Source organism: Trematomus bernacchii, unplaced genomic scaffold, assembly GCF_902827165.1.
Source record: "Trematomus bernacchii unplaced genomic scaffold, fTreBer1.1, whole genome shotgun sequence".
Taxonomy (NCBI): Eukaryota; Metazoa; Chordata; class Actinopteri; order Perciformes; family Nototheniidae; genus Trematomus; species Trematomus bernacchii.
In genome coordinates this window covers 1,647,948-1,661,062 of record NW_022987708.1, presented here as the reverse complement: position 1 = coordinate 1,661,062, position 13,115 = coordinate 1,647,948, and the positions used below count along the sequence as shown (strand labels likewise).

At 41.9% G+C, this 13,115-nt stretch overlaps 2 protein-coding genes across 2 annotated transcripts in view; one reads left to right on the top strand and one right to left on the bottom strand.

Moving 5' to 3' along the window:
- The window catches only part of tbl1xr1a (tbl1x receptor 1a), a 56,346-nt gene extending 45,222 nt beyond the window's left edge, over positions 1-11,124 (top strand). The window contains exons 5-16 of the mRNA XM_034140740.1: positions 210-435; positions 545-677; positions 1,112-1,253; positions 1,803-1,866; positions 2,414-2,511; positions 2,620-2,680; positions 2,767-2,888; positions 4,118-4,192; positions 4,828-4,955; positions 5,569-5,734; positions 7,923-8,024; positions 8,101-11,124. Of these exons, the coding sequence (XP_033996631.1) occupies positions 210-435; positions 545-677; positions 1,112-1,253; positions 1,803-1,866; positions 2,414-2,511; positions 2,620-2,680; positions 2,767-2,888; positions 4,118-4,192; positions 4,828-4,955; positions 5,569-5,734; positions 7,923-8,024; positions 8,101-8,127 (1,344 nt within the window). The 3' untranslated portion in view covers positions 8,128-11,124. The remainder of the gene's footprint in view (positions 1-209; positions 436-544; positions 678-1,111; positions 1,254-1,802; positions 1,867-2,413; positions 2,512-2,619; positions 2,681-2,766; positions 2,889-4,117; positions 4,193-4,827; positions 4,956-5,568; positions 5,735-7,922; positions 8,025-8,100) is intronic.
- si:ch211-51h4.2 overlaps positions 10,339-13,115 on the bottom strand; it is a 90,902-nt gene continuing 88,125 nt past the window's right edge. Inside the window, exon 18 of the mRNA XM_034140741.1 lies at positions 10,339-12,945. Within this exon, the coding sequence (XP_033996632.1) occupies positions 12,735-12,945 (211 nt within the window). The 3' untranslated portion in view covers positions 10,339-12,734. The remainder of the gene's footprint in view (positions 12,946-13,115) is intronic.

The following is a 13,115-nucleotide window of genomic DNA, read 5'->3' as shown; positions in this document are numbered from 1 at the left end:
TCCCTCTATTCTCATATTTTTCCTTCCTCCTTTTCTTGTCTCTTCTCTTCTTCTCACCGTATTACATTTTTGTCACCTTTTCTCTCCTTCGCCTCCCTCTCTTCTCTTCTTCTCTCTCCTTAATTCCTTGTCTCCTCCTCTTGCGACTCGTCTTTCCCCTCGGCTCTCTCCTCTTCTCCTCCCTAACTGTTTATTCCTCCTCTCTTTAGGATGGCACATTATTTGACGGGCGGCCCATAGAGTCTCTGTCTCTGATTGACGCAGTGATGCCGGACGTTGTTCAGACGCGGCAGCAGGCCTACAGAGATAAAATGGCGCAGCAGCAGGCGGCCGCTTCAGCCCCGACCTCGGCCACCGGAGGCAGCATCGCCGGCAACGCCAAGAACGGAGAGAATACTGCCAACGGGGAGGAGAACGGAGCCCATGCCTTAGCTAGTGAGTGATATGTTTACAAAGAGATAAGGGATGTGGCGAGTGATGGCCAATGTGTTTTCACCTTGGTTTGATGTGTTTTTGAAACATTCCTGCCTTGCCGTGTGCTTAGATAACCATGCAGACCTGATGGAGGTGGACGGAGACGTAGAGATCCCTCAGAACAAGGCCATGGTCTTGAGGGGCCACGAGTCAGAAGTCTTCATCTGTGCCTGGAACCCCGTCAGCGACCTGCTGGCTTCAGGGTGAGTCACCTCTTCTCTGACACTGCACGCTCACTCTGTATGAGGCAACAGCAGCTAGTTCCTTTCTCTGCCTTTGTTATACAGCACAGGATGTGATGCTGCAAAGGCTCTTGAGTTTATTTGCTGTTAACTAACAAGATTTCAGTGAATCCTGGTGCCATAATATGATCATTTAGAGTTTAACGCAGTCATCTAAGTGTAGGACTCTGAACTCAGCTAATAAAAGGAGCTACTTTTGTATAATTTGAAGTTTGTTAAAGTAACGCATACTAGTGGAACACTGTTGACTTTGAGAAACATCTGTTTGATTTTTCTGTAAATCATGTTAAAAGATTTGTTATTGACATTGTGATGATGATTTTAGCCTGTGCCCAACTTCAGTGTGATATTTACATTTTCAACATGGTTTATGCTGAATTGTGTGTGTGTGTCAGGTCTGGGGACTCGACGGCTCGTATCTGGAACCTGAGTGAGAACAGTACGAGCAGCTCCACACAGCTGGTGCTGAGACACTGCATACGAGAGGGGGGGCAGGACGTCCCCAGCAACAAAGACGTCACCTCGCTAGACTGGAATGTAAGCACGCTGACACACACCATGTAACATGTGGCTCACCATGCGGGGGTGCAGTTGCAATAATGGCAGAAGTGTTTTTTGTTGTTGTGCGATTTCATGTTGTCATGCTGCTTCAAAGCCATAATGTATGCCTTTTTACTTATTTATTTATACTTATGTTAAACATTTGAACACTAAGGAGATATAAAGACAGAAAATGCTGTCTGCACGTACACTCCTGTACGCATCAGAAAGGCAAATTGCACCCAAAGCCCCCTCCCATAGGGACTCCCAAAGCTCCCTGTACGTTACTGATGATAAGCTCTAACAGCGGGAGATCGTCAGAGAGGAATTTTCCTTTGGTTCAGCCAGTGGATTGTAAACCTGAGCCAAGGGCAGAGACCAACGCTTCCTGGAAAGCACAGACCTCTCCTTACATTCTTTCAGCCTGGACTCAGTAAGGCTGATTCTGCAACTGTAAAACACAGTTCAGACAGCTGTAATCAAATAACTCACACACACACACACTCTCTGACACACTCTTTAACTTCTCTGTTTCTCTGTCTGCAGAGCGAAGGCACACTGCTAGCGACAGGCTCGTATGACGGCTTTGCCAGAATATGGACGAAGGATGGTGAGCTGACTTCATTTAATCACCATTATCTCAGAAAAACGAGCAAAAGCATACATTCGGGGGAATATGTTATATCAAGAGTTAAGTGTACGATGTGCACTGATGGACTACAGCCTGTGTGCTTCATGGCTCTGTTTATTGAGCAATGCTGCCACCTAAAGGCAGGTTTGCATATTGCCACCAACGTCTGACGTTTAATTTAGAGTAGACCATTAACCCTTGGGACACTTTTGCCTTTTCAGTTAGTTTGATCATTTTGGATGTGTAAGTGCATATTGAATACATTATGGTGAGGCTGATTTTTTTTGTAATGTTGTCAGTTCAAATAATAAGTCTATAATAAACTATGCAGCCAAAAAAACTGAAAACCAGTACTATCCCTCTGCCACCGGATAAGCATTGTCAAAGTACCAGCAGTTTTCATAATGTCACTGTAACAATATTTATAATCACAACTCTCCACCTCATGCTCCTCGGCCTATGGGGAGGGACTTCTTTTTTTCTGATGATACTAACTGTTTCCTCCCCCTCCTGTCTTGCTCCACAGGGAACCTGGCCAGCACACTGGGCCAGCACAAAGGTCCCATCTTCGCCCTAAAGTGGAATAAAAAAGGCAATTTTATCCTGAGTGCAGGAGTAGACAAGGTAAAGCAGGAAGTGTTCAGTAAATAATTAACCTGCAGCCTTATTTCTCATGTGTGTGCTGTGTAGTCCCTGTTAGCTCTAACTGAACATGTGCATGTGTCCTGCCAGACAACAATCATATGGGATGCCCACACAGGAGAAGCCAAACAACAGTTTCCCTTCCACTCAGGTACAGCAGCCTCACTTCCTGTCACTCACAATGTTCCCGCTGTGTTTGGATCTCTCTCACGTGTGTCTCTTAACTCGCCCTCACAGCTCCGGCACTCGACGTGGACTGGCAGAGCAACAACACGTTTGCCTCCTGCAGCACAGACATGTGCATCCACGTGTGTAAACTGGGACAGGACAGGCCCATCAAAACATTCCAGGGACACACAGTGAGTGCTGTGTGTGTGTGTGTGTGTGATATGTATATTTAATACTCATGTGCATCCTATGAAAGGTCATTAGGTTAGTTGAAAGCCATAATATTACGTTTGAATAAAAAAATACCACAACTAATCTTATGAAAGTATGTGAAATCTGTTGACATAATACATTTAATTAAAATCAACGTTTCAGTTTTTTAAAGGAGAGGTGTCATGGCCATTTCCACTGATCATAATTCCATTGTTGAGGTATACTAGAATAGATTTATATTGTGCAATTTTCCAAACTCACATTGGTTTCTCATACAGCATCTCTGTATACTACGTGTATTCACTGAATTTCACTCTCTGCCTTTAACGGCTCATTGTAGCTCCAATAGCTCCAGCCCCCACCCTCCCTGTGAGCACAGTGTGCTCTGATTGGTCGGGACGTTGTGAATCGCGCTGAGCTCCGTGGAGGTGTTGTTTCCTTGTTTAGGATACATAGCGAAACACAGCCAAACTCATCCTGAGCACACACAAACTCACAGCCGAAGTAAAAACAATAAGTGTGGCTTGATATTGAGTAAGAAAAAGGTTGATAAACGCTGTGAGAATGGGTCTGCAGAGAGAATGGGTCTGCAGAGAGAATGGATCTGCAGAGAGAATTTCGCCGCGATCCCAACTGTCTGTTATCAGCCTGCAGCCAGGGAGGAGAAATCAGCAGAGCTGCTCCCTGCACACAGATGTGTGTGTGAGGAAGTCCATGGATTGGTCAATTTGGACCAATCAGCGGGGGCTTAGCGTAACGGCTCCGCGGACGTAACGTAACGGCTCCACGGATTGGTCTATTTCGTTCCGGGTACGGCATGACGTCATGCCTTACCCGGAAGAATCAAATGGGCAGTGACGTATCTCCAACGAGGCGTTTTGGGGAGGTATTTTCTGTGTTAGAGTTTTACTCGCTACAGGGTGTACTTTGAGGGTTTTGACTCTGCACACCGTTTACATGCATAAAAACCTTCACAACACACAAGGGGACGGGTAATAACCGGAAAAGCATGACACCTCTCCTTTAAGTGTTGAGTATTTGATCTACATACTGTTTTGATGATATTATTAGCATTACATTGGATCTAAAGTTAGCATAAATTACTGATATCTTTTTTTAAACGTCTTCATTTCTGATGGTGTCCCTGGAGAAACAGACACACACACACACACACACACATCTCAAACAAACTCTCTTCTCCCTCCAGAATGAAGTAAATGCAATCAAGTGGGACCCCACAGGGAACCTGCTGGCCTCCTGCTCAGACGACATGACGTTGAAGGTGAGCTCTGATGCCACGGTGAAATATTGGACATCTGGTGTCTGCAGCAGCTTCTTCCTGTGACCTCAGAGTGCTGAGTCATAAAGAAAGTAATGATGTGTAATGATGTGTTCATGATGACTGGGGATTCTGGAAAGGGCATCCATCTCCCCTGCTCTTCAACACGTCTGTTCAGATGTCAGAGTTAGTGGTTTTACAATGAGCTATAAATCAACTTAATTACAGTACATGTGGATTTGAATTCTCTGCAGAGTTAAACAGCACTACACGATGCACAGCGTGAAGCATTAGCCTCGTTGGGACATTTCTTTCTTTCTTTTATCATTTCCTATGTATGTGTTTCAAACACTACCCACATTCACGTCAAAATGAGTAATGGGGTGCAAATGATTGCCTGTCGATATGTGACTAAAGCATTTCATATGAGTAACTGAAGACTCAGCTTCTCCAGTTTTATATATGATATGCTAAACTTCTTCATTACACAAGAACAACCATTTTTTTTCCTGTTTAAAGTTTCTTCCCTGGTCCCACTTTTTGATAAATAAATGTTCTTCTGCGTGTTAAAACAGATGTCATTTAATGATCAATTTGAGTTTTGGATACATTTATGAATGTTTCTTCTTCTCCTGCAGATCTGGAGTATGAAGCAGGACGCGTGTGTCCATGACCTGCAGGCCCACAGTAAAGAGATCTACACCATCAAATGGAGTCCAACCGGGCCTGGAACCAACAACCCCAGCGCTAACCTCATGCTAGCCAGGTGAGAGTCACAGCATCAGAATGCTATGCTAGTTAGCCACTCACACAGCAGTTATTCAGCCAGCCCCCTGCCTGCTTTACTGAAAGCATTAGATACATTGTTATCTACATTTCAATTGAGTTATTATTATTATTATTATTATTTTTTATATTTGATTAAATTGTGCCTTTTTTAATAAAATATTGGAGAAAAAAAGGTTCAACGGGGGTAAAGAGTAAAAAAAGAAGTATACAGTCAGGGGTCAGTGTACTGATAACACCCAGTTGTTTATGTCTATCACCGTAAACACTATGTAAACATCTAATACAAATGCATACACATTTGAAAATGCTAACCATACTAATTTCCCCCACTCTCTGTGTTTGCAATGAGAGCTTTTAAAACTCCTTATTATGATATTACATTTACATGATTTGTATCATTAATGGCACACATCTGATGGACGTACCCATCGAGCTACATCTGGAACACTTTTTACATTCTTTTATTGCAATATTGCAGATAATCCAAATGTCTCAGTTAAACCCAGAGATCTAAAACCGCAATTGTTTTATTAGTCCACATTTTTGAAAGCGTGTCCTGACCTCTTCCCCCCCCCCTCGTGTGTCCACAGTGCATCGTTTGACTCCACGGTCCGTCTCTGGGACGTGGAGCGGGGGATCTGCATCCACACGCTGACCAAGCACCAGGAGCCCGTCTACAGCGTGGCCTTCAGCCCCGACGGGCGCCACCTGGCCAGCGGCTCCTTCGACAAATGTGTGCACATCTGGAATACACAGGTACAGAGGATGAGGCCAGCTGTGCAGCTTCAACAGCATAAATGCATTTTTATTAAACGTCAGGGGAACGTTATCTTTGGGTCTGTCTGCAGCTACTGGAGGAAGGTGTTTCTATAGAGACATCCCTCTGTTCGGGCAAACATGACACACTTCCACTGCATGACGGAGCAAATAAGGCTCAATAGTGACAGCCCTTTAACAGGTTCCTTCTTACAAGATGCACTTAACACTTCTATAGATGGACACTTAGTCATTAAAGAGCCAGCATTATACTTTCACCATGTGGACGAGTTATTTACTGATCCCTCTCTTTTGAATCTTTAACACTACATGTTTAACTTGTTATTCATTTATACAGCCAAATATGCAGCTTTACGTAGAGGAACCTGCAAATATTAACACTAAATAAAACCTAAAAGGACTTATAACATAACATGGAAATCCAATTTGAAAAAAAAAGCATTAAAACCAAAATAAATACCATGGATAAAATGCAAAAATCTAATCCAGTGGTTACAAAATCATTTGTTGTTACATGTTTTTGTAACCACTGGATAGAAAAATAAATACTTTAATGCTCCACCAGCAGTTTCTTTTCTTCAATGATACATCTCTGACAAAACTGTGTCTCAGGGCTTCTTAACATTTAAAAACCTATGAATGTGTCATACCCGATTTAACGGGAAGAAACTCAGCTAACTGATGATATGAACCATTTTTAGCGAAACAAAACACAAGTCTCACAAGAAGCGTCTAAATGAACCCTGAGCTAAGAACACACTTAGCACAGAACTCACGTTAAAATAACCTTATTACTTATCGTATCTGCACAAACAAGATATCGACTAGCAAGCTGAGATTCCACAGATTCTACAGGTATTCGTATCACCACTGAGCGATCAGAACTCGCGGCGAAATGACAACAAACAACAACAAAATTAGCTTTACGGGACCAAATCAGAAAATAAGTCTTACCGTTGCTGTGTTCTGATCAAAAGTTGTGTTCAATGGCATTAAAACGATAAAAACGCTGCTGAAGGTTCATCCAATGTGTCTGTGTCACTTTGAAATGATTACTGATAATCCATCTTCATATTTATTTTAATAACGGAGTTTTCATATTAGCTGCTAATGATAGCCACCAGAGTGTATCGCAGCTTCCGGCGGTTCCGGGGCATTCTGGCTGCGCAGCACTCATTCTCCAATGGGTAATGTTTAGATGGATTTTAGGAACTTCCCCTCGATTCTATTGGCTCTAACGGTTCAAAAGAGGTGTCAATCATCAAAATCGAACAAGGGGGGCCAGAGATATGGAAAATGACCCCAGAAGTGTTTTTTTTTTCTAAATCTCTCTAACAATTATTATTATATGTTATAGTTTGGATTCCTAAAGCTTTCAGTCTACTATCCCATCATTCAAGGGTGGTTTTCACTAGAAGTTATGTGTTATTTTTGGACGGACACTATAATTTACATTTTTTTTTTTACCATGTTCAATCTGAATTTACTTTAAAATAAAACAATCTATATTGATTCTGACTCTTCTACATCCAACTCCCAGGTTTATCATTACTTTGAGAACAAAGATGATTAATGTAACCCTTTTAGAAGGGAAGATATGGTCATTTGTTCTGGGAATGGCATGTTCGAGCCTGAGACCTGAAAAACAGGCTCAGGGCTCAACAGGTTAAAGGACTCAGAGTCAAGGCTTTACTGTCACAGTAGCTCCAGTGTTGTTATGGCATGGATCAACTGAAGTCCCAGGCTCCTTCAACAATGCAACATGAATATATATAAGACATACAATAATAAAACAATTAAAATAGTGCAAAAAGAACCATAATAGAAATAAAATAGTGCAAAGTGACCAATGTGCAAGTAAATGTGTAAGAAGAAAACGACATACATGTCAAATAGAATAACATGAGCTAAAACAGAATGTTAAATTAAATACTGTAAAGGAATAAATGCATTTTATAATTTCAATAAACTGTAAACAGATGAATGCTTAACATTTATTTATTATTACAATAAACAGCATTTTATTCCTGTACATTATTTAATTTGACATCCTGTGAAATTAGAAACTGTACACCATTGGGTTACGGTGTTGTTCAAAGTTCAGCAATAAAGAATAAAAGAATAAGGAAACTATGAAACCATGTCTCTTTGTCCCTTGTGTGTGCAGACGGGCGCTTTAGTCCACAGCTACAGAGGGACGGGGGGGATCTTTGAGGTTTGCTGGAACGCAGCAGGGGACAAAGTGGGAGCCAGCGCGTCAGACGGATCTGTGAGTATACTCAGGACCTCTGCAGCTTTTATTCTGACAGTTCTGTCCACGTTCTGACCCTGTCCTCTTGTCCCAGGTGTGTGTACTAGACCTTCGGAAATAGCGCCGCTGTTTGTTGGAAGCCATGGACCGACCATGAATGTGTACATAGCCAAATGACTGTCCCTGCCCTCGCCCTGCCAACTGCTCACGCTCACGGCCCCGCCCACCGACAGACAGGAAGCAGGAAACAGGAACAGGAAGCAGCCCACACAGCAGGTCCAGACAGGGGTGAACAGCCGGACAGACGGAGGGACCTGGGGGGACGGACGGCCCCTCTCTCACAGAGACTCTCACAGAGATGCAGAAGGGACGCAGTGAAAAAAAGAAAAAAAACTGATAGACAAAAAAAAAAAAGTTACAGATCCGTATATGTACCAAAATTTGGAAGCTATTTTGCTTTTTTTGATCTTTAAACCATCGCTCATCGTCATCAAAATGAAAAACAATGAAAAAAGTGTTGCTCTTTGTTACTCGTTGGATCTCATCGTGCAGACATATTGAACTCCTCCACCATAAAATAGGACGGCACTTAGTTTTTTTAAATTTCTGATCTCTTGTTTCAATGTTTTTATATTTTTTATCTTCGGGGGGAGGGGTACAGGCTGGTCAGCTCAGAGGTACCTGGATTGGAGAAGCACACACACACACACACACACACACACACACACACACACACACACACATCACACACACACACACACACACACACACACACACACACACACACACACACACCCACACCCACACCGGGAATGCAGTAGCTCATGTTGTACATCCTCCTGTCACATGACGTCCATCTAGATGCTTTAAGAACAGCTCCTCTGTGCACTCTGATCTAGATGCTTCTCTCTGGACTCATGACATCACAGGAAGCTCACCTCCACTCATCTGAATGTGGAGGTTGCATCCCCAGCCAGTAGGATTCCAGCTGACCTTCTTACCTAATTTGATTCAGGCCTCAAACCATGGAATACCCTGATGTATGCTGGGAAAAGAGGATCTTTTTGCAGCTTCTCAAACGACAGAGGGTAGAGCCAAAGAACACAGACACATGGAGTCAAAGGAGCTGGACTCAAGCTCAGCTCTTCATCTGATTGGCAGCGTTCACACACTTTTTATTGCTCTGTGTGTTTGTAATTGGCCAACAAGTGAAAACAAGGACTCTCAAATGGTTATTCGTTTTTATTTCAAATATCTGGCGCCTTACATTTCGAGTTAAAGTTGAATTTAACTGTGGATGGCCAGGAAAACTGACTTTGTGATCTGTTTTTGCGACACGTTTGACGGTTTTCTGACAGTTTTTAGTGTATGTCATCGTAAGTTCAGATATGAATTACAAGCAAGGGGGAGACATTAACGGTTTTATACCTTTGGCTGGTCAAAATAAAAGTCAAATCAGTCTGAACATCTCCATGTGAACGCAGCAAACAAAGATTCTCAGATACAGTTTCGTACCATCATCAGTGGCAGTCGTAGTGTCTCTATTTTCCAATCAAAGGTGACTTATTGTGTGAGTTCTCAGCAAAAAAGCAACACAAAAAAAGAACATAGAGAATACTATTTCGACACATGTGGCTATGAACTCTGGGAAAAGTGTTCCTTGGCTCTGCCCTGTTGAAGGTTTTAGTAGAACAGCTCTGCCTCCAAGACTCGTATAAATACATGAAACAGTTTCATTAACACAACCATGCACATCCATGGGGGGGGGGGGGCTTCAGTGTGACTGAGCTGCCTTCACATCACACTCAAAAATACAAAATGACAGCCTGAATCTCACCGGCACGAGGCTGCTCTTCAGAATCAAGCTCAAAAGCAGATCCCAGCAATATTTGGACATTCTTTTTTTTATAAACAGCTACTTGTCAAATTGTGGGGGAATAACGACACTGCGTTCACGCTGGAGAACATTCGAGATGTGACGTAAAAGAATTCAAAACATGTGGAGCGGTGCATTCAATGCATCGGACTCTGCCCTCGCTCACTCTCGGTTCTGCTTCACGTTTTTCTCCGAGGTTCCTTACTGACACACACATTTTATACTCTTTTAAAGACAAATTTAAAGTTACATTTTTGTAATTTCTTTGTAGATTTGAAAACAAAATGTGAATTGATGATTTATTGGCAGTGTTAATTTACATGTGCTATACATTTTTAAATGTTTTGTTTTGTTACTTTGATGCTATTTCAAATAGCAAACCCTGAGCTGCGGATCTGAGGCGCCTCGCTGCGGAACACGTGTCCCGGAGCAGATTACCACTAAATGTGTCTGTTTAATAAAGAAATGGTTTACTTTTCTTTTTTGCTTGGATCTTTTTGGGAGGACGTTTTGTCCCGGAAAACGACGGCCTACAGAGAAGACAATTCAGAAAAAAAGTTACTCTTTAAATTGAATAAAATTGTAATTTTTCAATCAAGCAAAGACTCTAGGGACTTTTTCTGGTTCCCCTTTTATTTTCGCTACAGTCACGAAGAGGGTTGCTCTGGAAGCAGACGTCATTTCATTGGTTGAATATGGACTTTCGTATGTGTCTTATTTGATCAAGAACACTTGTTCTTGTGAGACAAATGTTTTTCTGTGCAAATTTGAAGGGGAAATTTCTAATTGGTTTTTTGTTCCGGTCCGATTGTTAGAAGTCTAAAATATATGTTTCCTGTGCAGTGGCAGAGTCGAACAATATTTATTCTCTGGTGATATTTGACTGAAAACAAGTGAACTCATCTCACACCATCATGAAATGTTGAAGTTATCATACATTTTAATTGGATTTTAACCTTCAATTCGACTAAGTTTAAGCTTTAGGTACAGAGGTTTTAACGACACCAAAAAACATACAATTCTTCTCCAGAGCTGTGCTTCTGAAAAACATTTGGACTGCAAACTAACTTAATTTCCGCCTCTAATATCTCACTCCTCCGGTCTGTGCCACAGCCTTTCTCTGTCAGCAGAACGTCATGTCGGCGGCCAGCGTCTCCCCCATGTTTCCATCACATCCATCTGTTATCATTTTAACTCAGATCAGTGGAACACAAGTCCAGAATAAAATATATTTTGATAAGAGTTTTGTGTTTTTATTGAGTGTGCGTACAAATGCTGAACCAACATGGTGTAGTCAGTGACAATCTGTGTTTTATTCACGTGAAAGCACAAAATATATGACCAATACAACATTGAATGAGAGCTTGAACGTCCCTCATGCTGGTGACACAATGAAACTAAAGAGGCATGCTTTACTCTCACTGTATGTTCATAAAGCTAATGGAATATTCTTCTTCTTAATGTAAAGGGAAGTTGCAACAATCTGGATTTGCATCTCCAAAATGAAACCTCCCTGAGTGTACTAACTCACCATAGCTTCCCATCTAGCGAATGTTAGCTATCGAGCTAGCTATTGCCAAATTCGTGGCTCTCCTAATGATTATTTAACACCTTATGGTTAGACTTTTAGTGCAGACCTGTGTCTACCATTCAGTCAGTGAGAGTAATCACAAAATGTATAAATAGTTATTTTCTGGCCTGACTGTTATAACTTAATAAAACTTCATTCAAAAGCTTAAAAACAGTTTATTTGGCAAGTAAAGGTAGATAAAGCTGGTGACGCTATGCAAAGTAATAGCAATTACACTTTAACCAGGAAGTACCGGCAATGTGGAAGCGCCTTAGAGCTGGCGGTCATAACGTGAATAGGAGACAAAAAGTATACGGGCCCTAATATTGTTGGATGAAAATTCAACAGAAAACACTGTACGCTGTATTAGGTTAGTTAAAAGCATTTACGTTTAAATAAATACATTATGTTCACAATATTATTGCTTTTAACTAAGCTAATACAATTATGTGTAATCTGTTGACACAATACATTGAATTAAAGTCAACCTTTCAGTTTTGTCAGGGCGAACACAGGTTCCCGGTCCCTATAGGGCTCACAGCTGATTGGCCCCGGAACATTATAAGGCCTGAATGAAGAACATCATTTAGCTGTAAAGAATAATGATGTATCTTTTGTAGGTTAGAGATTTTCTAAGTTATGTTGGGGTGTGTGGGGAGGATAAATAGAGAGAAATGATGAATCCTGAAGCAGAACTTGTGACTTTCTGCCTCAGTGTGCAACGCATGAGGAGTACAGAACAATCCGCAGTGACTGTCAGGATAGAAACGGTGCATTGTGCAGAAAGGTTTGGGAATACTTTTGATTTAACTTACATACGGCTCCAAACGACAAACTCTTTCGGTTTCCCTACACTGAGCCGGTGTCATCTGCAATGCATGTCGATTCAAGCCGTACCATGTGGCTTTAGCATAAAAGAAGATGAGCGTGATTCAAAACGGTAGATTTCAAGTTATATTGAATAATTTCATAATAATAAATAAACTAAACATTATAACATACATTGTCATTTAAATAAATGCTTTTTTATTCTCTGCATTGCCAGTAATTCAACCTACAGTGTAAGATATATAACGTATGTCATATTTACAAGTGTGCTTTGACATCATATATATAAAGCATGTTTGAAAAGTTGCCACGGGAAAGTGCAAAAACTCAAAGTATGGCCCCAAAGACGGCGTCAAAAACAAAACAATGGCTACATCGTATCATATTATATAAAAGCACTTGTTGCGAAGCTTCAGATTTGTTGGCACTTCACCCCCCCCCCCCCCCCTCCTCCTCAGAGCAGGATGGAGGCGTTGGCTGCTGTCAGCCCCCCTGTCACGTTGTGTGGGGGGGTGTCCTGACTGTGGCTGTACACGGCGATGTAGTGAGCCAAGTCGGCCACCGTCTGCAGGACGTCGTAGGTCACCGCAAACAGGAAGTAGGTGGGCAGCAGCCAGCTGAGGCTGAACACACACTCCCCCACCGGCAGGGGGACCGCCAGGTGTCTGGGGGGGGAGGAGGGGGTGGGAGAGAGTTAAACATCACATCAAATCATTTTTATTTTAAGTATAAAGTACCATCCACAACATTGTAGCAATACATTTCGAATGTTTAGAGCAGTGAAATGAAGAAGGTGAATTGTGAAAGTAATGAAGAATGAAGAGTTATTTCTAAA